The 26,956-nt window shown below is 40.4% G+C and overlaps 1 protein-coding gene across 9 annotated transcripts in view; it reads right to left on the bottom strand.

The window, feature by feature from the left end:
* Nucleotides 1-26,956, bottom strand: part of Add3 (adducin 3) — a 107,364-nt gene that overhangs the window by 4,308 nt on the left and 76,100 nt on the right. For all 9 annotated transcript variants that reach the window (XM_034504162.2, XM_076924209.1, XM_076924178.1 and 6 more), the window contains 12 exons: nucleotides 25,741-25,952; nucleotides 15,079-15,217; nucleotides 10,466-10,617; nucleotides 9,527-9,607; nucleotides 8,566-8,715; nucleotides 7,985-8,128; nucleotides 7,779-7,877; nucleotides 6,646-6,828; nucleotides 4,711-4,968; nucleotides 3,280-3,399; nucleotides 2,233-2,319; nucleotides 160-283 (listed from right to left, as the gene is read on the bottom strand). In XM_034504162.2, coding sequence (XP_034360053.1) covers nucleotides 160-283; nucleotides 2,233-2,319; nucleotides 3,280-3,399; nucleotides 4,711-4,968; nucleotides 6,646-6,828; nucleotides 7,779-7,877; nucleotides 7,985-8,128; nucleotides 8,566-8,715; nucleotides 9,527-9,607; nucleotides 10,466-10,617; nucleotides 15,079-15,217; nucleotides 25,741-25,935 — 1,732 coding nt within the window. In that variant the 5' untranslated portion in view covers nucleotides 25,936-25,952. The remainder of the gene's footprint in view (nucleotides 1-159; nucleotides 284-2,232; nucleotides 2,320-3,279; nucleotides 3,400-4,710; nucleotides 4,969-6,645; nucleotides 6,829-7,778; nucleotides 7,878-7,984; nucleotides 8,129-8,565; nucleotides 8,716-9,526; nucleotides 9,608-10,465; nucleotides 10,618-15,078; nucleotides 15,218-25,740; nucleotides 25,953-26,956) is intronic.

The raw sequence follows: 26,956 nt of genomic DNA, 5'->3' as shown, positions 1-26,956 counted from the left end.
ACAGGTTCCTCTGTCTGAGCTGCAGAGTCGTTCTGTACTTGGAAAGGCCTAGAACAGAGGGGCTAGAAGGGAGTGCGGAAGCCCTGCCTCTGTCCTCTAGCTTGGGTGCTCTATGTTGTCAGTGCGCTGACCCCAGACCTGACCTAAGCAGGAACTGACCGTCCAGGCCTTGCTGCTTCCTCTCGATTGTCTTCGTGTACTCTTCAAGTTCTCCTTCCATGAGATGACTGAACGGGTTAGGAGGGGCTGGTGGGCCCTGATCGTCATCTTCAAACTGCATGGTCTTACAGAGGAAAACCCACAGGTTACATTCGTTACCAAGTGCTTTACATACCTTCACCTACCTGTGGCCTATTTACACCATCTCCTCCACACACACACAGATTATATACTCATATAAATGTTTGTGATTACCTACCTCATAGCCACTGTAGACATGACAAAGCAACATGCTTTTTAACTTTTAAAATACTCTTATCAGATTATAAACAGAGCTACCATACGACCCAAGTATACAACTCCTGGTCTATCTATCTGAAGCAGTCAAAGTCAATATATAACCGAGTTCCATGGAGAAAGATGAGTGATGAAAGAAAATGTACATGTACACAAACGAGCGTTACTCAGCCACAAAGAACAACAAAGTCAGACTATCACAGGAAACGGCTTTACCTGGCTCTGTAGTGTAATTTGGAGTTAGGTATTATATAACACTTCCAACTCTTCCCTTCTCCTTTTCTCTCCCCCTCCCGTGTGTGTGTCTGTGTGTCTGTGTGTCTGTGTGTCTGTGTGTGTCTGTGTGTGTGACTACTGAATCTAAAGACTGCTTTCAGTAACAAAGCTATTTTCTTAATAAGGATAATTTAATTTCTTTTTCTCCTACGTTCTTTTCTTCTTCTCTTGCTCACTGATCAAGAATGTCTTATCTCCGCCTTTAGTCTTTGTGCACTCAGTACAATGTTAGCTTCAGCTCTACTGTACACTGTCCTTATTATGTTGACGTACAAAATGTCTATTCCTAATTTTTTTTCAGGATTTTTTGTTTGTTTTTTGGTTTTAGAGATAGGATTTTCCGTGTTGACTGGCTGTCCTGGAACTCATTCTGTAGACCAGGCTGGCCTCAAACTCAGAGATCCACCTACTTCTGCCTCTCTAGTACTGGAATTAAAGGTATGTACCACCATGTTTGGCTTCTTCAGGACTTTTATCGTAAAGGTATGCTGAATTTTGTCAAAGGCTGTTTTTTGCATCTATTGAGATGAACATGTGACTTTCACTGTTTCATGTTTATGTGCTGTATGTCTGTTTATGTGACATATGTCTACTGATTTGCAGATGTCCAGCCAGCTTTACATTCCTACCATGAAACCAACTAGATCACAGTGTGATCTTAGTTTAATCTGCAAACACTGTGTTGATGATTTATGCATCTATTTTCATCAAGAAAACTGGCCTATAGTTTTCCCCATGGTATCTTTATCTGGTGGTATGACTAAGGCATTACTGTCCATGCAGAATGAGTAAGTGTTCCTCTGCTATTTTATGAGCTAGTAGTTTGAGGACCAACAACCCCTGAACACTATGCTAAGGCAAAAGAAAAGTAACTGCCAACTCAAGCCTGGGAGTTTGTGTAAGAAAGGAAAGAAATGTAACCATGGGAGACCCACCTGGCTCAATAGTAAACACATAATAACATAAACCCCGAAAGCTGATTTATTAACAAGCAAACAAAAATCAAATACAACACAGCTCCCACGAGGCAGTGTGGAGGACTGGAAGCACTCTGTGAACAGGCTGAACTAAATGTTCATCCATAAAAGGGTCACTGCTCTTATGTTTAAGATAAACTTTACTCCATATTTTACAGACTCTGAAATTGGGAATCGGCAGTGCCTTTCCTCTTTAAGTGAGAAACAAATAATATTTGACAGCTGATAAATGAATCAAGGTTTAAAACTAATAAGCCGAGAGAAAGCAGACACATTTTTTAGATGGGTGTCATGCTCTGCTGTCTGGGTTGTCTTCGAACCTGCAGTCCTCCTTCCTTGTCCGACAAGGACAGTTCACCTTTGCCTCTGAAAATGGGGATGAAATGTAGCATTTCAGTTTTATGGGTTGTTTTCATTTTTTTAAAAAGTTACTTTCAGCAACTTCAGTAAGAAAAGAAGAAAATTAAAAAGCAAAGCATTTTTTTGTGAAGGGTGGAGCCCTGAGACAGTGCTTCAGACTTACAGAAGGTGGCTTGTCCACAATGATCCCCGCCAGCAGCTGAGACTGTGGCCCTGCTGTCTTCAGGTCATAGCGATTCTGTTCCCGAATCTGAATGGAAAGAACAAGTTCTTGGGTGACCACGAAGACAGCCTCTGCCTTCTCTTTTCCTGAAAGCTTATTGTCTTAAATTCTCGAGCATGAGTCTTTAATTTTCATCTCCATGAAGCCCTTTCCACCACGTGAACGCTAGCTGGCACTAATCTCCATCCCTTGGAGTGCAGTGTCCTACGGTCTTACCTGTGAGAGAACTGTACTTCTCATCAACACAAGGACTTTAAAGCACAAAGGTGTTGAGAATTTTCTTCTCATAGAGCCTGTTCACTAACGACTAGCGCAGAGCTGGAGGTATCCAATCAAGCTAAGATTAATGCATTTAATGCTTAGGCATTCAAATTTGTAAGCTTATGCCCAGATGCCACCCCTGGTGATTTAACCACTGAACAGGGCAAAAACTATAGTGAGAATTTTGGTTTCTTAAGAAAAACCCAGTTATATTATGTGAATATGATTTTGTTTTAACACCAGGTGAGGGCTACGGGGCTACTTCTGACTGTTCACAGCCACCCACCGGGTGTGACTGTCTCGTGCTCTAGGAGGGGTGTGATTTTTGCCAGTTGCAGATGGTTTAGAGTTCTGGGAACTCTGGGGAGGGTATGAATTCGAGAGCCCCGAGAGGGCCTGGAGTGGCTGCTCTAGGTCCTCCACCCTCCCCTGCTGCTGGTACCTGCTGCTGTGTTTGCTATTGCTGGATTGCTGGCTGGAGATATCCTGATGATGGAGACTGGACTGGCCCCGAGGTCCTCGATGTCCCTAGTCAGCAGGAAGTAGTCTAAAGAGATCTATGCCCCATCTCCCCTGTAACCTTCTTTCTCTCCTACCTAGAGTTGGGGGCTTGGAAGGGATTGGGGTGGGATAAGGGTTGGAAGGGTAGTATCTAATAGATCCCAATCAAGTAGCTCAAAAAGTCCCTACAAGAAGTATCTCCTATGACACAGAGCTGTGTCTTACCTTGTTTCTCTTTTCTAGCACCTCAGTCGGATTTGTGTTTAAAGGAACAAACTGATTGGGATCCTCAATTTTGATAGGTGTTCCACTGCTAACTTTAGAGGAGTCCTCTGCTTTCATCCACTAAAGAATAAAGAACAGAATCATTTCTAGAGTGAAGCGTTTGCATTAAAGAACTACTAGACATTGAGTAGCTGTGTAGAGTCTCATGGGGGCATATTCCTGTCAATCATAATTTACTAAGCAGTTTCTTGGTTGTTAACTCATATCTCATGGTAGTTAGAGAAGTCTCACAAAAACACTTAAGATGAAGCGAATACCATCCTAGTGCACATGAGTAATTAATTACACTTCTAATTGAAGCTCTCTCCTCTGGACAGCTGAAAGCAGGATGTGGAAACTACCTCAGACGTACATAGGCACTGACTGGCATTTGGAGTTCTGTCTCCTGCACTGAATCTCACAGGGTAACAACAGCCAAGTCACTGAAAGATTCAAGAAATGTCTTTAAGGAATGCACACGCCTTTAGTTGTGGTTGACATTAGGACAGGGCTTGAAGCATGTGGTCTAATGGAACTACAGGGTTTGAGGACCTGTCACTCCACTCTCACCCTTAGAGAAGGCTAATGGAAGACCAATGGTGTCTGACTGGCAATCTCTGATTATTAAATAAATTCTAGGAAACTTATGAATTTAATTATGTACCTTTTCCTGAAGAAACCTTATAGACAGATAAAATAAATGTCTAAACATTTCCATATTGAATGTATTTATTTATATGATAGTTTGAACTAATTTTAAGTAGCTAAGGACTGTTTGGTGGAGCTGGGCATTCAGAAGGCAAAGATGGGCAGGTCTCTGTAAGCTCCAGGACAGCCAGGGTTACATAGTGAGTGAGACCTTCTCATTTCTCCCAACCCTAAGTAAGTTTGGTGGTATGTACTCTGAAACCAAACCAAATATGAACCAAAAAATTTAAAACAGATGAAGTAACCAAATTTCTATCTACAGAGTCATCCCTAAAAATAACTATCTATCCTATACTAACTTACGCCAACTAAGGTACAATTTGGCATTGGAAACATTCACATTTCAATGTACTGAGCTACATCAGCTATACAGAAGTGTAATGCAGTGGGTACCAAGAAGGTTCAAGACAGTTCTGTCACTCAAACTATGATTTTACCCTAAAAACCAGTCAGCCTCTTTTGGTTTTCTCATTTAAAAAGGGAAGAAAAAAAGGATGCACTTTGTATTAGAAGAAAGTGAGATTATCCATGAACGGGGCTTAGAGTTAGCACCTGATAAACGACAGCAGTGTTATGTTTCCAGTACCTCCTACTTTCCTAATAACTCAGATGTAGAATGTTCAACTTACGAGTACTTAGGTAAAACATTCTGAGAAGGCAATGCTATGCAGAATGGAGGCATACCGTGATTTTGGTCCTGGGACTAGTTTCCCCGTTCCGAGACTCCTCTGGCACATTCACTTTCATGTAAGTGTTTGGTGAATTCAGCCATCTTGTTTTTTCACGCTGCTGTCTCTGGGCCATGTACTTGAGGGGAGAGAGTGGTGCACTATCATCTTCAAAGGAGAATGCAGTCACGGTTGCTGGGATCTCCACGTCACTCTTGTGCCTAGGCTTCTCTCGAACTAGAGGATGCCTGTATGCGTAGCCTGTTCTGTAGCCCTGTGGAAGGTAAAGGCCACACTGAAGCACCCAAGCCTGTACCAACAAATCATTTGGTGCTATATCATTAAGCAAATGATTCAAAGAGAGCCCCCTGTTGAAAAACAAAGGGGGAAACAAACTGCACATCGCCCCCATATAACACTGGAGGTGAAACTGAGCCAATTAAGAGGATAACTGAAAGTGGCTGCAGCTGGCGCTCCACGTTCTCCCCAGTGCCCTGGTGAAGCTGACTCCCACGCATGAGATTGGGTTTGGGAAAACGGAGCTGGGAGTCTTTCTTCCTAAAGAGGACCTGTCTCCTAACCCTCCACTGAAGACGGTAAACAATCTAAGATGACATCTTCCATGCACGTGTCTAAGTGGTCAATATCCTATATATAAGAAGCTAAATAAAAACTACAAGCAAAAACTGCCTATTAAAGAAACACAAGCAAACGAACTGAGTGTTCTGCAAAAGACCACACTCAAATGCTCAGATCTATGAAAAATGCAAACAAAGCCACATCTGCCAGGGTGTCTATTATAATCAGGCAGACCAGAGATGAGGGAAAAGGGAAAAGAGACAAATGTGCCTGTGTACTGCTTGGTGGGATTATAAATTAATACACCCATAATCAAAAGCAGTATGGAGGTTCCTCATCCCATTAAAATAGATTAAATAAATATAACTACTACATAATCTAGTAATCTTACTACTTACTGGATATTGATCTGAAGGAAGTAAAATCAGTAGGCTGAGAGATACTCATACCTCCATTTATATTGCAGAATTAGCCACAATAACTAAGATAGGGAATCAACCTATGTATCTATCAATAGAGAAATGGATAAAGAAAACGTGGCTAGCTTTGGAAAAAGATATATTTTTCTGTTGTGCAGACTTAAAAACTTTTAAGCTTTATGCATTATATCTCAATAAAACCCACGAAAATGTAGAAGAAAAAGAAAGGAAAATGTGGCATATCCACAATGGGATACTATACAGCTTCTAAAAGAACTGGCATTAGTGGCAATCTGGATGAACTTGGAGGACACTATGGTAACTGAAGTAAGCCAGGTTTCAAACATCAAACACCACATGGGCATACCTACATGTGTAGTCTAAAAAAGCTGAATGATTAAAGTGGTGGTAACAGAGGATAGAGAAAGGAAGAAATTGGTCCAAGCATACATCCTTCAAGTATGCAGGAGGATTCAATTCAAGAACACACTGCAGGGGCTGGAGAGATGGCTCAGTGGTTAAGAGCACTGGCTGCTCTTCAAGAGGACATGGGTTCAGTTCTTAGCACCCACATGACAGCTCGAAACTCCAATACCAAGGAATCCAGTGTTCTCTTCTGGCTTCCACAGGCACCAAGCACACACATCACACACATGCATGCAAAGCATACATGCAAGCAAGCAAAATACCCATACACATAAAGAAATTGTGAGAAAGGATTATACTGTATAATGCAGTGACCATAATTAATCATAGAGTGTTCATGGGGGGCAGGAAGACAATTCAGTATCTCATTGCCTGATTCCTAAAACTGTGACAGAATTACATGGCAGTGCCTTTGTAGGTTCAAACTCGGTCCTGGAAGTTAGAAATTTAAAACCAAAGGGAGATGAGACTTACTGTTCATGAATCCACAGACATGAAGCCCAAGTCTAGGTTCACATTTCACCTACCAAGTTGTCCAGGGTCCTCATCAGCCCTTCAAACTCAATCTCCCCAATCTTCCACTTCTGATGGGAGCCCATATTTACACCGCCTCCTCCAGACATGGCGACACCGTGGGTGAAAGCTTTGTATTTCTGAAGATCCAGTATGAGCAGATTGTCTACTCCCCCTGCCCCTGCTACTGCCTGCACCTGTAAGCAGTGGGAAACGACAAATATGCAGGTGTTAAGGACAGTAACAAAGACCTTACTTTCCAGCAGTTTCAATCTGGCAACAGCTCACAAGACTCGCCAGGCGCTGATAAGTGGCTCTCTAGTTAATCTTTTTGTTGAAAGGTGTTCTTCAGAAGGAATACGGAGCTAAGTTTACATTTAAGGACATCTAAGGAGGAGATGCTCTTTGTCTTTGTTAAGCTGCTCACAGTCCCACTAGAAAAGGACCTTAGCTGCAAAAGAGAAGTTGGTCAAGACGAGTCAGTAGACAGACAGCCTGGAAGCACATTCCTGAGGCTCTAACTATGGCCACAGCAGGAGGATGTCAAGTCTGAGGCCAGCAGTGGCTATACAGAGAGACTGTCTCCTCAAGTTAGAAACAGGTATTCTCTTCCTTTGTTTCTGGCCTTGAAATAAAATGATTTTATTTAATAAAATTATTTATTTTATTAAAATTATTGTTATTTACTTCATATGATCAACGGTAAAATCTTGATTTTAAGATGGATATTAGCGCCTTTGGATGTACTCAGCATCTGAGGAAACAGTGTCCAATGTGTTTTAACAGAGTGGGAATGCTAACTGCATGAGCTCATAAGCTTCCAGCCTTGGTCTTAGCTCTTTCCACAGCACACCAGCTCTTGATTTGTAGGGTCCCTGTTTCTCTCAGTCAGGGCCATAACTAGAGAGAAAACAAAATGAGACTGTAGGCAAAATCATCAACTCTTAGACTGTGGGTATGTGGATTTAACTTCTTTCTTTTCTTCAGGGATAACTGAGCTCACAAGCTTTGTCAATGAAATAGAGTAGAATTTCTACTAAAAGATAAAACAGTAAGTAAGCTATTGGTCAACAGGACTTTTAAAATAAACAACACCCAACTACTGGCAAACGTAGAGCAATAGAAAAGAGGGCATGCCGGCTCCTACCTGAATCTCACAGGCCATCTGTACATTAAAAATGTAGTGGAAAGCCTCCTCAAGGGTTTCTCCAAGAGCCACCACACCATGGTTCCTGAGAACGAGCACCTAGAACAGAGGCCCAAGTGAGCCTTTAAGTGACCACACAGCTCACAATGCTTTACCAAAAGCAGCAGCAACAAAGAAAGCCCTACAATACAGACCACACTACATACCTTACAGCTTGGACCCAGCACTTTCTGAAGTTCAATTCTTTCCTCCTCTTCATCAAGTGACCCCTGGTAGTCATAATAGGCCACATCTCCCAGGATGAGAGACTCTTGGGAAATTGGAAGGATCCCACACTTCATGGAGGACACCTATTTGATTGGGTCCAAGATTCCACATTTAGTTTTTGCACACAGTCATTGGAACCTGGCTCTTCAGGCAGCCCAGGAAGCACTGGTGATACAGAGTACTCACCACTTCGGCCCACCTCCCACCCCATTTACTTCTTCTGGAAAGAAGTGTAGTGAGGGGTGAGTTAAAGGGATACAACACAATTCAAATGCACATGAAATATTATGAAAGATGTAATCTCAAATCCTTAGTGACCCAATTATTAAAGTGCTTAGTTTTTAAAAATACACTTATATTTGCAGGTGTTCCCTAGAGTTTGATTCCAAGAACCTTTTGCTTTCTGTGTATGCAGAGGGGTTAGCAGGGTGTGGCGGAATGTGAACCATGAAACACTGTGTTGGGAAGCATGAACAGGACTTTGTGTAACCATTCTGGTTTTGGCACATGGCTGACTTACAGCTGCAGTAGCAAGGGTGTGGATGTGTATCACACACTTCACATCGGGACGTGTTGAATAGATGGCAGCATGGGGACTGAATCCTGTTTGGTCAATTTTCAAATTAGTACTCCCCTGGTCCACCACTTCTCCTATTATGTTGACTTTCACCTGGAAAAATCAGAAAGATGTATTTCATTGGTACATACGTACCAAACTTCATCTACACCCCACAAGCTAACCCAGGGACTGGCAAATCTGCCCAGATATTGTTTTGGATGTTATAGTTCTCTGTTGCAACAACTGAACTTATCACACAGAAAAAAGGCAGCCAGAAACACTTTGTAAAAGAAAAGGTGCAGCTCTGTTCCCATACTTTATTTCTAAAACAAGTACTATAAAAAAAAGTTAGCACTTAAAGAATAAGAAACCCAGATTGCAGGGGACTGACTAACTCAAGCTCTTCATCAGAGGTTTGGACCAAGGCTAGCATTTGCTGCAACTGGTTGGAGATGTGCCACTTGCTAACACTGTGACACCCAGGACTCCTGTGATTCCAGTTGTATTCCATGCCCATGGCAGCCACTGGGCATGGAATCATGGAGAAGAGAAGACACAGGGCTTGGTCATCCTTACACCAACCAGACTGTTTACATGCAACTGTGGACTGTATTTTGACCTTGTTTGGAAAAAATTTTTGGTAAGTATGTAAATTGGACAATAGTCAAGTTTTTCTTTAAAATATAAGCAGGGCCAGGTGTGGTAGCACACACACGTGGCAGGCAGAGGCAGGTAGGATTCTGTGAGTTTGAGACCAGCTAGAACTACCCAATGAGACCCCTGTCTCAAAAAAAAGAAAGAAAAAAAGTCAGATATTTCCAAGTCTATTAATGTCATCAGTCACCCTATTTTTCTTCAACTCTAAAACTGTTCTTAAATCCAAGAGTACCCAGAAAAAGTAACACAGGGATGAGAACAATACCAAAGTGGAGGCTGTAGCTTCAGAAAAAGAGAGGCCTCTGGGAATTATTATAATGTGGTCTTGCTCCTTACTTATGCGTACCTGGAAGAAAGAAAAACCAAGGGCTTAGAAGAAGGCACTAGTATTTACAGCATAGATGCGGCTAGGATTATGTTTCCAATGGACAGGGGTCTGGAGGAAAAAACCATCTGTGAGGGAATTAAGGTATCAACGAAGTGGAGAAACTGAGGAAGGGCTACCTTGGAAACCTGCAGCACTGTGCATACCATTTCCACTCAGTGCCTTTTTGGTTTTTATTCCAAATGGCGTCACCATTCCAAGAGTGGCAAAGTGAACACAGACGACAGTGACCAGAGGAAGTGTATTTACTATGCATGGGTTTTCTAGCTTAGGAAGGAAGCATTGTGGTACTTTTCACACAAAACTGCTTTTGTTCTTTTTCTTTTCTTGTCTTCCTTCCTCAGCCTCTCCCCCTCCCTCATACCCCTCATCTTCTGTAGCCTCTCTTCTACTTGCCAGTTAGGACTTGCCTCAGACAGAACCTGATGCTCTCTCATTTGCACTTCCTACCTTTCAATGCTTGCCCTTATGCAAATGAGGAAAAGTGCTCCTAATGATAACCAGCACCAGAGAGGAACCCTGTGTCCTCGGCTCTCCCTGCCCCCAGTGCTTTTCAATGCCACTGAGGCTGCTCAGCTATGAATCATGGGAAGGGGTGATCACTCCTGACTACTTTCTGGGAAGTTCTACAGCCTGTCTTTGAAGGAACATCCTAGACAAGAGAGAGTGAAGAGGGAAGCTGGGGAATCTGTCTTTTCCTTGGAGAGGAGGGTTAATTTATCATTAAATCTGAAAACTGGACTTTCCAGTAAACATGAGAGATCAGTGTTCGAATCTAGTTAGAATTTCAGAAAAAGGAACCAAAGGTAAAGGACTCACTGAGATGTACGTATTTGCCAGGTGTGCCCACCCAAACAAATCTGCAAGTCTGTACAGGCTGGCGAGTTTGCAGCGAGTAAGCTTTTCTCCCTTCACATATGAGGATGTATCTGCACCAGGAAGGTCATTAATAGGTGTGACCATGCCAAGACCTAAATGGGAAAAAATTTTTGTAAGAGATTTGACTCACTTCATCCTTTAACCTAGCAATTAGAGGCTGGAAAGTAGCCTATGTCCTGGCAAATTCCAGCTTTGTGAACAACCACCTGAAATTTATCAGCACACACTATAGTTTATTAGTTCAACCTCCTTTCAGAGAAATGCAGAGAGAGTAAAAATAAGGGCTGCTGTCTTCACTAATGGCTTAGTGAGAGGTGTTTCACCTTGGACCTGATAGAGAGTGATTGTAAGTTACATCACTTGGAAAAGATGGTTGAATGACTCCAAAGGTAAAAATGCCACTAAGAAACACAGATGTTTCTTATAATAATAATAATAAAAAAATCAATTGAAAGGTAACTTCCTAATATCTATTTTGACATAGCCAAAATAAACCATCCGAAATGGAAAAAAAAAATGCATGTAAATAATTATCTTCTCTGTTCTAGCTACCAAGTACAATGGTTACTGAGTAAGCCTGCGGCTTCTGCTCTCCCTCACTGCTGGCCTTGCAGTGCTCTTCCTCCCTGTTCACCCACTCCATAGGTCCTCTTCTCCCTTCTTCCTCCAACCTGGCTCCTTCCCTGAGCTCAGGCTTCTGTTATGCTCCTCCTCCCTTCTTTGCTTCTCTTCATGAACACATCTTACACTCTGCCTAGTACTATTCTGTGAGAGCATCTTCTTCCCTGTCCTCATCCTTGTCCTCCATCCTGCTACTTATAAAGGCCCATGAGAGTAACATACAAAACTGAAGTTCACAGTGATTCTACTCTCACTTTTCTTGCTTTCTTCTCTTTATTCCTGTAATGTTGACATTACAACTTCTATAAGCTCAATTCTTAGCAATCTTTACTCATTATTTTTTAAATTTTATTTTTAAAAATATCTATCTATCTATCTATCTATCTATCTATCTATCTATCTATCTATCTCTTTTGAGACAGGGTCTTACTATGCATCCCAGGTTGGCCTGAACATGCTATGTAGACCAGGCAAGCCTAGAACTCATAGAGACCTGCCTAACTCTGCCTCCTGAATGCTGGGATTTAAAGTGTGCTCCAGTCTTTACTTTTTAACATCTCCTGGTCACCAGTGGTAACTTACCACGTTTCACCTTTTTTTTTTTCACATGGTTCCTTACTTTCCAAACTTGGGTCTATGCCTTAACTCACTTGCAGATACTGCAGTAAATCTCTTCCACTTCTTGATCCTGCCTGTGGCCCTGCTTAAATTGTAAGACCTTTTAAAGAGAAACCCAACTGGGTGTGTATGGTGGTACATTCCTATAGCCTGTACACTTAGGAGGTAGAGAAAGCAAGATCACAAGTTCAAGGTCATCTTTGACTACATAACGAGTTCAAGGCCAGCTTGCACTACATGAGATCCTGTCTCCAAAATAAAATGAATGGTAGGTTGAAAGTTTGAGATCATCAAATTTGAAATATTGCAAAGTACTCCAAAGAAACAGTTTCAATCATGTATAGGCCAAACAAAATACTTACAAACAATTTTTCTGAGACAGGGCTTCTCTGTGTAGCCCTGGCCATCCTGGAACTCACTCTGTAGACCAGGGTGGCCTTGAACTCAAAGATTCGCCTGCCTCTGCCTCCCAAGTACTGAGATTAAAGGCATGAGCCATCACACTCAGCTAAAATACTTTAATTTTAAATAAATTTATATAGACATCATTATTTTATTCTTCACTCTCTTTCTACTTCTTACATAACTTCTCTTTTTCACATTGCCACAGAAATCTTCCAAATGAGTCCATTTGCACTTTCTGACTTCTAGTAACTACTGGGATGTGGGATATGGCTTTCCTGCTACCATGCTTTGTCACCTATAACCAAAAACATGTTCCTGATGTGGAATCTAGGATGCTCAGAGGGAAGAGTCTGCATTAGTTCTTTCTCCCACGTGGCGCAGTGGCCTGGGTGTCACTTCTCTATATCTGCCCATCAAGGCACTCTCCTAAGCACTCAACTGCATTTTCTTTCTTTCTTTTCTTTTCTTTTCTTTTCTTTTCTTTTTTTTTTTTTTTGAGACAGGGTTTCTCTGTGTAGCCCTGGGCTATCCTGGAACTCACTCTGTAGACCAGGCTGGCCTCGAACTCAGAAATCTGCCTGCCTCTGCCTTCTAAGTGCTGGGATTAAAGGCGTGTGCCACCACCGCCCGGCTCAACTGCATTTTCAATGGCTGCAACATCTTGGTAACTCAAAGCAAACATGTCACAAGTTTCATTTCCCAAACCAAACTAGATCCTAAATCCTGGTTCTTCCTAGTTTTCTTATTAATTCTATGAAATCTTCAAGTCCATTCTTGCACAGAAAATCTAGTGTGGGTTTAGAAATCACTTCCACAAAGGTAGGATGCCAACTTCCAAACCAGGCCATGATGATATCACTATCACATTTAAATATCACGTGCCCTGTCTGTGCTCTCATCTAATTCTGTTCTATCTGCCCCCTCAGAGAGCAAGCAGGCCATTATCTTTATTTCTGCTCCTTGAAGAGCCCAATCTTATCCCCACTATTTTCCGACTTGGTACCTTTACCAGATTCCTGGCCTTGAATATTTTCTCTCCATCTTAAGGCATATGTACCCTGCTTTTCAAGCATGAGTTGATATGGGCTCTCCTCAGAGAAGTCATCTTTGATGACCTCGAGGATGTACTGCCCAGACAGTTCCAGCATATCATTGTACTGTAATTATTTGCATGGTGATGTCCTATTGTCTGATCATCTGCTTTAGTGTATTTCCTATCTCCAAGGGAAAGAGAATCTCACCTGTGTAGTCCTTGTCTCTAAAACAGTGCTTAGTTCAAATGCCCACTGTTACAGAGTACTTAAAAATAGCTTAAGTTTTGAATTTTTCTTTCTGCTGGTAGACTGCTTCTCTGGAAGTGAGATGGCTCATGCACCTGCCCCCAGCACATCAGGCCTGCCACTAAGCTCTCTAGGGTTCTCAGTGGTGTTCTTCTCCCTCATATACCCACAACCACACAGCTAACGCAGGTGTCTTCATACCTGTCCCTGAGATTCCTTCAATGATCTGACTTAGTTTCCTTTTTTCTCCTGGCACTCAGTCAAATCATCAGCCACGAATCCTCTCTTCACTCGGGTTCCCTGGCTATGCTGTCAGCTTTGTGGCTCTAACAGTGACGAGTCTTTTCAGTCTGACCCATTCCCTTTCCCTATACTGCTACCCAGGACCCTCAGGCCCAAGGCAATGGTGCACTTGGAGGTCTACAAATACCCTGCCTTGCACTCTCCTACTATTGGGTCTCAAGTGTTTAGGAAAGATTTGAATTCAATAAAATCTGACTTAGAAATCTCTATCAACAAAAGAAAGAGACAGAAGGGACAAATAAAAGAAAGTAAAACCCCTTATCTTCTGAGTCTTCCATGAGGCAGTGTCTGCCAGCCCTGTGTGGCCTTTGTACCTGCCCATCACTGCAAAGATTCTGAATACAGTCACTGCTGAAACACTAGAGCTTACAGCCCATGGGTCTTAGCACTTACAGGGAGTTCAGAGACACAAACTGCTGCTCTTAGCAATGAGCTATGCAACAAGTAAAGCACCCAGTCCTTTCCATGATGCTCTCACTAGGACACCCTCCAAACCTGTCTACCTGGTCCTCTCCTCTCATCAAGCTTTCCTTCAGTCTCCTTCACGCAACACTCCACTCCAACTGTCAGCATGAGGACATAGGAAGAGGGAAACGGGCAATTTCTTGTGAATGGCTTTCAAACGTTTTCTTCTATAGTTATTGCTATGGCTTGATTCTGAAATGTTCACTAAAGGATTATATGTAGAATGCGGGGTCTTCAGTTTGTGCCGTATTGTGAAGGCTGTACGACCTTTGGAAGTGGGTTAACTACTGAGAAGTAGGCCACCAGGGACAGGTCCACTCTCTGCCTACTTCCTGTGCTGTGAGGAGCTGCTCTGTCTTGGGCTCTCATCTCAGTCAGAGCTGTTTTGCCTTTCTTGCCATGATGGACTGAAACCACTCAGAAACTATGAGCCAAAAGAAAGCACACATTACTACCCTGGTCTTCCAGGGTTACGTGAAATACATTCATCTGGGATAATGATCATGTCTTATAATATTTTAATAAGGCTCACAAAGTCTACTAAGTGGCTGGCTGATATGATAAGTATCAGATGCTATTAGCTTTTAAAAGGTAATTGATTAAAACAGGTTCATGGGGTTGAACCTATGGCCTTGTACATAGTACCAGCCACTGAACAATATCTGTAGACCTCTTGTTTACTTTTGATGGCCTTTATTAATTTTCCCAGGCTGGCCTTGGTTTTGTGACCCTTTGCTCTCTCTGCTGAGCAGTTGGTACGCCACCAGACCTAGATATATGTTATACAGATGAACAAGAACAAGTAGCTAAGGAGGTGCAATGTTCTTCAGTAGAGAAAATAAGGAATCACAATTGACATACTCAGGGGAGGTGAAGAAAAGCCTGAGAAGGAGTTGGTCACAATGTAATCCGCAATCTGTTGCAATGCTAGTAAACCGGTTGGGTTGTGGCCTTTCTTCATCTGTTCTTGAATGAGGCATTCTAGGTCTTCCCGAAAGGCCTGCAACACACAAAACCACCACCTGAGCATGACGTCTCAAAACACTCTTTCTCCCAAACCTCTTCTGAGGGTTTAAACTATGCTACTTGCAATAAAATATGAAACAAAATAATAGGTAGCAAGAAGCTCTTAAGGGAGAAAAAACATTAAGTGTTCTTAATCTCAAAGAAATTAAGATATAGCGTCTACAGTAGACAGGCAGCGTTATATTTACCATAGTAAAGGCTGAAAAGAAAACAGTCTCTGGATATCCTCATTTTTTTTTATGTAATTATAGAAAAAACTTGGACACATAGTAACCTTTCACTCTCTTCTTATAAAACCATATCTTCCCTTTAAAATAAAACCATTAAAAATGCTCAGTTTAAAGCAGGTAGAATATTCTTTGATTCAGTTAAAAAATTGTCCTACCTATGATGTACACCACTCATATATCAGCTCTGAGGGGGAAATAGTCTGTTACTTAGTGTCTTCTAAGATTTGAAGATAGTTTCCAACAAAAATAAAATAATCTAAACATAGGTAAGGAAAGTCAAGCTAATGTGAAAACTAAACCCGAGGAGGCAAGTAAGAACCAGAAAGGAGGTTAAAGTGTTATGTGCACACGGTAAAGTTGTGCATACTTGCTAGAAATGGGTTAAAGTTTATCTAATCTCCCAAGGGAACACACATGAATCAGGAAAACCTACTCAGCGCACTGATTTAATGGCTTCAGTGATCAGAAATTTCTGCTAAATGAGACAATATATCTTCACAAGGTTATTTAAAGTCACACAGGTAATAAATCTCAGGGGTAAGAACAGACACAGGTTCTTTTTGTTGGTAAAAATATTCTCATTTCTATATAACCCACAATATAGCAAGTACTACCCTAAAGCTTTGAGTTATCAATGATGTCATGGAAGGTGTAAAAGTCTCTCTGACATCAAGGATGATTGTCCCTTTTAAGTCTAAATGGCTTCTATAGGTAACAAAGAAAGCTATTTTTAATTGGATATTTTTTTATTTACATTTCAAATGTTATCCCCTTTCCTGGTCCTCCCCACCACCAAACCTCTTATCCTATCCGCCATCCCCCTGCTTCTATGAGGGTGCTCCCCCACCCACCTCACTGCCCTGGCATTCCCCTACACTGGAGCATCAAGCCTCCACAAGACCAAGGGCCTCTCCTCCCATTGATGCTTGACCAGGCCATCCTCTGCTACATATGCAGCTGGAGCCATAGGTCCCTCTATGTGTACTCCTTGGTTGGTGGTTAGTCCCTGGGAGCTCTGGGGATCTGGTTGCTCGGTTTTGTTGGTCTTCCTATGGGGTTGCAAACCCCTTCAGCTCCTTTAGTCCTTTTCCTAGCTTTTCCATTGGGGTCTCTGTGCTCAGTTCGATGGTTGGCTGTGAGCATCTTCATCTGTATTTGTCAGGCTCTGGCAGAGCCTCTAGGAGACAGCTATATCAGGCTCCTGTCAGCAATTGCTTCTTAGCATCAGTAATAGTGTCTGGGTTTGGAGGCTGCATATGGGATGGATCCCCAAGTGGGGGAGTCTCTGGATGGAAGAAAGCTATTTTTAATGGAAATAACCATACCCCCAGGCTTTTCATACAGTTGACAAAACATCAAAAGATGATAATTCTTTTAAATCTAAGGATTTAATTTTTTGTCACATATATTTATCTGTCAATTTTTATTTCATATGTTTTTGGAAGGTTATTCAGATAACTACTTATGTCATAAAACAGAAGCAAATATAGCAATTACTATGATACAAACTGCTATAGTTCATTTAGAAAATTGTCAGTAAATGTTCTCAACTTTCAAATATTAAAAGGGCCAGGCAAGGTGATATATCTATATCTATATCTATATCTATATCTATAATCCTAGTACTTAAAATGATGAACTTGAGGATAGCCTGGGCTATGTAGTAAATTCCAGGCAAGCTGTCCAGGGTAACATAGCAAGACTCTAATAGATAATAAATAATATGATCATTGCATAGTTATATTGTTATATAATATATTAATTATGTATAATGTATAAAATTTATATGTAATATATAACATTATAGTTATAACCAATGATACATTGGTTTCTAATATGAAAACCAGTAAACCAATCAACAAAATATTAAAAGCACTTTAAGATGAGTCATTAGTTACATTCTTATAACAATCAAATGTCAATAAAGTAATTCTTTGTAGTTGATTGACATGAACACATGAAAGATTCCTAAAATATGCAGTGACTTGCTCAAGATTGTACAGCTAATAACTAAAGGGAATAAAAATCTAAAGGTAGAATTTTCACTTGGGCAGAGGATCTCTTCCTAACTTTATCAGACCTGGGATGTACTTCTGAAACTAAATATAAGGCAACATGCATGCTGGGACCAGAAGTGTTGAGTGAGCCCTGGCACTGGAGTCTTTGGTTGAATGGGAATAAAGCAAACAAGGTTGTTAGTGGATTATGGTGGTCCTGGAGTAGGCCAAGTGTCTGCCCTCATGCAGCAAGATAATCAAAAACAGTGAGACACTAGCTTATAAGCAGGCAGTAAGCTTACAGCACTCCCTGGCTTCTAGAGGGGAGAACAAGTCAAGTCTCCAGTAACAACGTACAAACCCACAGCATAAACTGTGTCTTCCTCCTTACACATGAGCATAACAAAGAAGGGACTGTGACAATCTAGAAACAGTGCAATCAAGCCAGAATGCTATCAGGGAGGCAGTTTTTAAGGCCTTCAAATCCAAGAAATTATAACTATAATCTTCAAAGGATTGACACAAAAACATCCTGTGTCTTAATTTATCAGTTTGTACGCTGGCACTTTGTCCCACACCTCCATTGCTTACTTGTCTTTTCACAGCAGATGTGTAAAGCAGTTTCCTTGTTTACCAATGAGGAAACTGAAGTGCAAGCTAAGTGAGTTTTCTACTAAGTGATGGATGAGGTGAGTCTTGAACACCGATAGAAAACAAGCATTGCACACCAATGAATCATGTTGTACTTTAAAGAAAAGATTTAAATAGAAGTAATGAACAAAAGTTGGCTCTTTGGGACTTCAGGAAGTACACAACGGACTGCCTTGTAATTCTCCTGGTTTTATCTGCTCGCCCACATCCTACCTAAGCATCCGCTCATCACAATGTACATTTCTGTCTGCTTGCTCATTCTACTTTGTCAGATGGAAGTGCTGGCTCCCACCGCTCCTCTTTCTAAGGAATCTCTCCCTTTATCTGATACTTGTCTTATATAACCTTCTTTGTGGAGTCCCCTCCTAAACAGCCTAGTTAGGGGGATCTCAGCACTTGCTCTCCTTCCATCTGTTCAGGGTGCCTGTCTTACAGCTATACTGCTCACCTATCCTTCTGATGCTACCATACCAGGAGAGATTATGACTAGGATGGTGTGCCTTTCATTTTCTAGATGTTCTGTGTCTAGTTTATCTCACTTACCACAATACTAACTTTTCATTTTCTTAGGTAGAAAATAAAGAATTGACTTAAGTAAAGGATTACAAAATTCATTAACTGGGTTATTACTTAGAAAGCAGTATTGTCAGTCTGTTACTTAAACGGAGGATTGATTTCTCCTGTGTAATAATTGTATAAAATCTGTCTATCCTCCACTAGGATAACTTATTTTTTTTTAAAAAAATAAGATTTCAACTTCATTGCATGTTATACATTTTAAAGAAGTAATTAATGTTGCAACTTAAAGTCCTACTTGAAAACTTAGTTTGTCTCCAGAGTTGACAGTGTAAACAGCTCCCTAATCAAACACAAGTCTAAAGTAATATAGCAATAATGTTTACATAAAAAATGCTGAAGGAGTTGAGCTTATCTGAATCTTGCATCCTTTTATTTTCTTTTATTGTTGAGTAAGACTATAAAACTGAGTTTCATAAAATATACATATAAATCAAGAGGTTAGAGAGAAAGCTTGGTTTGTAAAGTGTCTGCCGTGCAAGCATGAAGCCCTGAGTTCAATCCATAACTTATGTAGAAGCTTAGTGCATGCCACGGGTGCTACAGTAGCATGAACTGTTAGGAGGGTGACTTTGTATGTGAGGTCTGCTCCATGGAAGGAAACGCATGTCAAGTACTATAAATCTGATCATGATTCCATGACCAGGGAAGTCATAGGTCCCAGGGACGAATCTACTACTATTATTTGCTAAATGAATATAATATTAAACCGTGCTATAAATATGTATCTCTCTACCTACAGATTAATAGAGTTTTCAGTCCTTATCAGAGAAATTTCTATGTGCAGTAGATGGCTGTTAATGCAGAAACTCACAACTGGTCAAGGTGCAGAGAATAAATATCTGTCCAGTGCTCAGCCATAAGCAGGACATCTTTATCACACCCCTTTCCCTAAGACCCAGGGAACATCAAGGAAGAGGAGAGTGGGAGATTATTAAGAGCCAGAGGTCAGAGAGGACTGGGGTACAGCAGTGTCTTCTGGACACACAGCAGCTGTGGGCACCTCAGCCTCCAAGCCACCATCACTAGCTGAGGAGCAGCTGACAGCTGATGGCTTCTAGAGGAGGGGAGAGGCTCCTTTCTTTGGAGTGTGGCCCTTGGTAGATTGACTGCACTCCAGTGGATGGGCCTCACACTCATGTGTATATGGTCAGCACAAATTGGACTTGATGTGTATGTATATATAAATATATATATATATATATATATATATATATATATATATATATATATCACAGATTATATTACATATGGGCATGTATGTGTGTATATATATGTATATATGCATACATGTATGTATATATATATATATGTATATATATATAATATATATGGAGAGGGTATAAAATCAAGAAGGGTAGTAGAGTAAAAGGAGTTAGGCTAAGGTGTGTGGGATAATTATGATAAAGATATTTTGTGGGTATGTGTGAAATTCTCAAAGAATTAATAAAATATTAAAACAACAACAAAAAATGGTGAGGTGGCACATGCTTGTAATCCTACTGCAAGGATGTGGAGGCAGGAGGATCTTTGGGAGTAGCTGGCGAGCCACATTAGCCTACTTGGCTGGTTCTAGGTCACTCCCCCCCGCACCCCCCCCCCCCCCCCCACAATCTACCCGCCAAAACTAAGTGGGGAGTGAGCACTGTCTGTAGCTGTCTTTGGCTTCTGTGTACACGTGCACATGAACACACACACACAAGGGCGCCTGCACACACACAAACACATATATACTAAAAGAACAACTTGAAAAGAATCTGACCTGATGGAATTATTTTAGTTAATGCTATAAACAAACAATGAAACACACACACAGGCAGATTTACCAGTAATGTCTATCTTAGGAGGCTTAGGTAACAGAATACTGATTCATGCAAAAGACATTAGATGAACTCTAAGTATCTACTTCTGGATAGTATACTTTATAATAATTACTAGAGAGGAAAAGTGTGTGTGTGTGTGTGTGTGTGTGTGTGTGTGTGAATCCCAGACTTGCCTCCAAGGTACCCCACAATTACGTGATTAGATTTCTCCTAAAGCAAGACAGGAGCACACCAACTTCCTTAGAATTCCTCCATTAAGAAATGTATTAACCTGAAAAGAGGTCAGGACTGGTCTTGTTAAGGAAAATAAACATAAGAACCAAACTTTCTTCTGAATGGTTTTCCTCCTGCAGTGTCTTTATATGTAGGTAAGGTTAGAATAATAACTTTTCTTCAAGTTGGCATACAAATAAAGTTTATAAAGAGTATTGTCTCTTAGTCTTCCTAAGTGACCAGAAAGAATGTGGTGATTCTGACCAGTTACTGTCACAAAGGCACACCATTAAGTTTCTTATGTGTTAGAAACAAACTCCTGGCACAAAGAATTTCCCTGTTATTTTCAAATACTATCTATGTTGGGTGTTTGAGCTATACTACCTATACTTCAAGTATGAAAAAAACCCTATGAAATTCCTAAAAAGAACTAATATTTTTCTTGAAAGTCAAAACAAGACAAATTCTCTTTTTTCCTATACCGGCAACATTTAGACAAATTCCTTGTTCTTTTATTTCAAGTGAAAATATAAAGTGCTATTTTTTGCATATTTCCATATTTGCATATGCAAAAATCAAGTATTCACATGTATATACTCCCATAGTGTCTTGTCTGTGAGACACTGTCTATGGGACATTTTATGACACTCTCCCTGGGCTGGGCTGCACTAACTTAAGCAGTAAATGTGAAGATGTAAAACAAAGAGGACTTGGGAGTGGACCCTGCCCTGTTGGAAATGCTTCAGTAATTACAGTGTAATGCAATGACACCTGGGTGAAAACCCCAAGCCCACCACTTACCCAAGCTGAAGAAATTCAGCCAGTTATTTAATGTCTCTCATTTTCAATGTATTCATGTGTAAAGTAGGGATATCAGTGTTTCTTTGAGTTGTTTGGGGATCACAGACTGCTATATACTTGTCACAGGTATCTGGTGCAAAATATGAGTTTAATTAAGACTGTATTTTGCTTTGATTAGTTTCTCTGATTTGCTTTCTTCTCAAATGACATGATTTTAAATTTTAAAAATCTGTTACTTATTAACAAATTAGTAATGGTTTTGCTTTAGGCTTTTATTGATCATAAATTTGTCTAATAAAGTAGAATTCAATATTTGTAGGTGACCAATGAAAAATGTAAAAGAATCATAGAGGCAGAAAGCACACTGCAGCACTGCACTTACAGGAGCAGGTTAGCAGCAGCAGCTGGAGGTGGAGGCAGGAGGAAGAGCACACACCCCTCTCCAGCAGCCTTACGAAAGCTTTATGTGACGACGGGGAACTATGCTCTTCTGCAAGGAACTACAGAAGTGACTCATTTTGGCCCAGGTCAAACCCCCAGATGACAGCATCCTGGGTAGGAGTCGGAGCTGCCATTCAGAGTCAGAAGCTCAGCCCTGACCATTCAGTTAAACGGCTTCTCAATCCCTGACTTTCAGAAACAGTGAGGTAATAAGAATGCTACCTGTGTGAGCTGTTTGGAATGATTTGCTCTCTGGCCACAGTGTGTCTCTTCCTTCAGTGGAAAGTCTCTGACTTTAAAGCAGTGCTTCTCACTTCCTGGTGTTGTCTACCTTTACCACAGTTCCTCACATCTTGCTGACTTCCCAGCCACAAAATTACTTTTGCTGTTTCATAACTATAATTTGTCTACTGTTATGAATCATAATGTTAATATTTATATACAGGGTATCTGATATATGACATCCAAAGAGGTTGCGACCATAGGTTGAGAACCGCTACCTTAAAGGAAAGGTGTAAACTGCTGTCACAAGTCATCGCAGAATACAAACTTTACATATGCTTTTCCAAATTTTCATGAACAAAATTTAAAATTCATTAGGCAAAGCTCTAAGGGGAAAAATTTTGTCTTTTATTTGTTTTTAAATTTTAGCCTCTTCATTCTTTTCCTAATAAAAATTAACTCTTTTGAGCAGATAAATGCCTGTTCTTTACCATTATTTAGGTTCTTTAGGACATAAATAAAATTAATTATTTTAATTTGTTAAAAATGAAAAAATATGCCTGGCAGTGGTGGTGCATACCTTTAATTCTGGCACTTAAGAGGCAGGGGTAGGTGGATCTCTGTGATTTCAAGGTCACCCCGGTCTACAGAGTAAGTTCCAGGACAGCCAGGGCTACACAGAGAAATCTTCTCTCTCTCTTTCTTTCTCTCTCTCTCTCTCTCTCTCTCTCTCTATATATATATATATATATATATATATATATATATACACATACACACACACACACATATATATACATATACACACACATATATGTGTGTGTGTGTACATACATATATATATACACATAATAAAAATAAAATATTCTCAAAGCTATGATATCTTTAATGGAAGAATACTAGAAAACAGAAAAATCTGGCATATAAATGTAGTTAGCACTTTTTCCATTTTTACTGACTGGTTCTCTGGGGCATTTATCCTAAAAAAAAAAAAAAAAGTCAATACAATCCTGAACATAACATGGTCTTGATTTCATCTTTTCAATCACTTTACAGTGCAGGTCACAGTGATCATTTGGCGAGTAAGTCAGCTCACAGCCGTGGGTGCTTTAGGCTTGAGTACAGCAAGGTGCAGACAGTGCTTGCACTCCACCTCCATATCTCTGGTTGTCTCTGCTCTGGTGAAAGGTTTCTTTTAAACTGGCACTGCACTCAGAGACTCAGTCAAAGCTTGCACTCTTTGTAATGTGTCTTTCAGTGCTTTCATCAAGGCCACTGGGAAGGGAAAATTACTCAGAATGGAATTCCCCTTTGGCTTTGGACTCAACTCCTGTGATTAAATTCACAAGGGCACATAACAAAATGATTTACCAGGCCACATTAGGCAGCCTGGATGGCCTGTGCTTATTTTAGCAACTAAACTGGAAACCTAATATAATCCTAACCTAGATACCATATGCCTAAGTGTGCTAACTCTGCCTTAGGAGTCCTGTGATCTTCATTATGCATAAACTTATAAATCCATTTTGCTTTTCAAATCCATTGATTCTATCATTTCCCATCACTTCATGCGATATGTGAAATCCCACTAAAGCAATGGTTCTCAATCTGTAGGTCGTGACCTCTTTGGGTTCACAGGGATTGCCTAAGATTACTGGAAAACAGATATTTACATTATAATTCATAACAGTAGCAAAATTACAGTTATGAAATAGCAACAAAGTTAATTTTATGATTAGGGGTCACCACAACATAAAGAACTATATTAAAGGGTCACAGCATTAAGGACGGTTGGGTACCACTGCACTAAACCACTGGAAGAAACTTAACAAATTACTTCAATATGATTTAAGTCAACTACTGTGTGGACAAAATTTTCAGCTTAAGCTAAATTTTTTTTATTATTATTATTATTATTTTTTATTATATATATATATTTTATTAGATCTTTCATTTACACTTCAGATGCCATCCCCTTTCCCCATTACCCCCTTAGAAAACCCCTATCCCATGCCCCCTTTTCCTTTTTGCATTTATACATTTTTTAAAAAAATGTTAATCATAGGCTTTATAAGTTTGGAATTGTTCAATCAGAGGTGTAATCCACTACCCAACCTAGATATATCTACTATCTTTGACTGGTGGAGATTCATGAACATCTGCTTCCCTGTCTCCCCCCTCTATCTCTCTTTCATCACCTAGCTTCTCCTCTCCTTCTTCTTCTCCTCTTCTTATTCCTTTTCTTCCTCTCAGTACTCCTCCCACCTTAGCTCCTCCTACCCATCACCCTTCCTGTTAAAAGGAAACTTTTCTCTTAAAATACAATTAGAGCATAATTATGCCAATTTGTACCAGTGAGGTACAAGATAGTCCTAATACCCAGTCCATCCTTTTGTTGACCTACCAGCACCTCTGTCATCTCTCCTAACTAAAACATTTAGTTCTGAACCTGGCTTTAGGATGAATGTCAGCTGACGATCATACACTCAGATCTTTTCTCTCAAGGTAAATAGCTATAAGTTTTCAACCCCGTCAGAAATCCAGAATGACTGAGTTGACTATAATTGTGGGAAGCGCAAAGCATAGCTTCTAAAACTTAGCCAATTTATAGAGACCTCTGAACACCTGGACACTCGCTCTACTTCAAAACGTTGGAGCATCTGTTCTTCTGCCTTCTGGCCCAGGATCATCTGACAGACCTTAGTGCTGCAGAATTATTAAGGGTTGATTACTCTGTCTAGGCAGATATAATCAGTCGACTATTCTGCAAGTGTGTCCTTTTCTGGACAGTAATTTGTCTGTAGAAGGAAAGTGGCAATTCTTGCCTAGTGGCTGTCTCACCGCAACTGGAGTAACTCCAAGGATGCTCAATTTCTTCTTAGAATTTAACATAGGAAGCTGTCTGGAGCAGACAGGTCTCTAATGAAAATGAACATTAATACTGACATGTTTGTCATGTCAATTCTAAGGATTTCTGATGTTTTGAAAACCAGCTATCCATGTAAGGTAATCTGGACTTAAGCTAAATTTATAATCCACTTTTAGCCTAGTTAATGTGGAGTGAATTCATATATATATATATATATATATATATATATATATATATTTAACAATAGGCTACTAAAACACAGAACTTCTCAATATCCTCAAGACTTTCTATACTCTTATGAATGTTGAATGTCCCAAGGGGACACAAAACTATGCACATAAATATACCTAGCTTGTTTGCATGACTTGAGTATACTTGCCTCTCTGCTCAGATAATGTCTTAACTAGGTATTCTCAATTGGGTATCTCAGTAGAACCATCTGTCTTTCTTTAGATGAAATTATACCCAGAAAACATACAAAGAGAATGTCCATTATTGAAATGCTTGTTTGCTATTATTAACATTTCACACATACATTTATGATGAGCCCACTCACTCTTTAGCACAAGTTCACTGTTTTCCCAGCCCTTCGTTACGGAAGACTTTCAACCATTTCCTTACATCATATCAAGGGCTCCAAAGAGGAAGAAAGGCTTATAGTTACTTCAACTCACAGGACTCTGCAGAATCTGAGTGACTCGCTTCCTCTGCTCCATCATATTGAAGTCCTGTCGTAGATCAGGAGACATGTTCCTCTCTCGAAGGTATTCTGGATCACTTTCATTGATTCGGTCAAAATACCTCTCTTTGTGAGGCATGGTGGGAGGAGGAGGAGTGGTGATCACAGCTTGGCTGGTGTCTGAACTCATGTTTCAAGTCTTCCTCTCTACAGAATAAACACAGACAGGAGGACATTTACTAAAACTCCTTGGTAAATTCACTTTACAGGAGCCAAGTAGAACTTTTAAACTCCTGAAAACAAACTTTCTTTTAAAAGCAGCTTCACTTCAGGGGCTAGAGAGATGGTTCACTGGTTAAGAATACTGTGTGCTCTCTAGAGAAGCTGGGTTCAGTTCTTAGAACCCACATGGAAGCTAACAACTGTCTGTTACACAGTCCCAGAGGATCCAGCACCCTCTTCTGGCCTCTGCACCAGGCACAGATGTGGTGCATACATGCAGGCAAAACACCCATATACATAAAATTAAAGTAAAATCTAAAAAATGAAGAAGAAATGAAAAAGTAGCTTCATGGAGAAAGGTTGCTTGACAGAGGCCCACCCTAGTTAGGAGAGTTACCCTAGTGCACACATGGCCCTGGGCTTCATTCTCAGCACTTAAATAATATAAGAAGACAGCTTCTCCAAAAATACTAGAAAAGCTTTTATGTGGGAAAATATTTCTTAACAACCACAAAAGAAAAGAAAACTTATCTTAGATTTTAATGCTAAATTAGTAATTACTATTTTCAGAGCTAATGAAAATTCATGTCTAAATACTGATTTTTTTTTTTTTTTCAAGACATGGTTTCTCTGTGTAGCCCTGGCTGTCCTGGAACTCACTCTGTAGCCCAGGCTGGCCTCGAACTCAGAAATCTGCCTGCCTCCTAAGTGCTGGGATTAAAGGCGTGCGCCACCACTGCCCGGCCTGAATTTTTTTTTTTTTAATGATGTTACTTATTTTAAATTAATTTAAGGGACTGGAGAAATAGCTCAGTGATTAAGAACAGGTATTGCTCTTGCAGAGGACCCAGGTTTGGTTCCCAGTACCCACATCAAACAGCTCCCAAATATCTCTAACCAAAGCTCCAGAGGAACCAAAGCCCCACAAAACACAAGTACTGGCGTATACATGCCCATATACGCGTGCGTGCACACATACACATAATTAA

Source organism: Arvicanthis niloticus, chromosome 1 (assembly GCF_011762505.2).
Source record: "Arvicanthis niloticus isolate mArvNil1 chromosome 1, mArvNil1.pat.X, whole genome shotgun sequence".
NCBI lineage: Eukaryota > Metazoa > Chordata > Mammalia > Rodentia > Muridae > Arvicanthis > Arvicanthis niloticus.
This window is presented reverse-complemented; position numbering and strand designations above follow the sequence as displayed.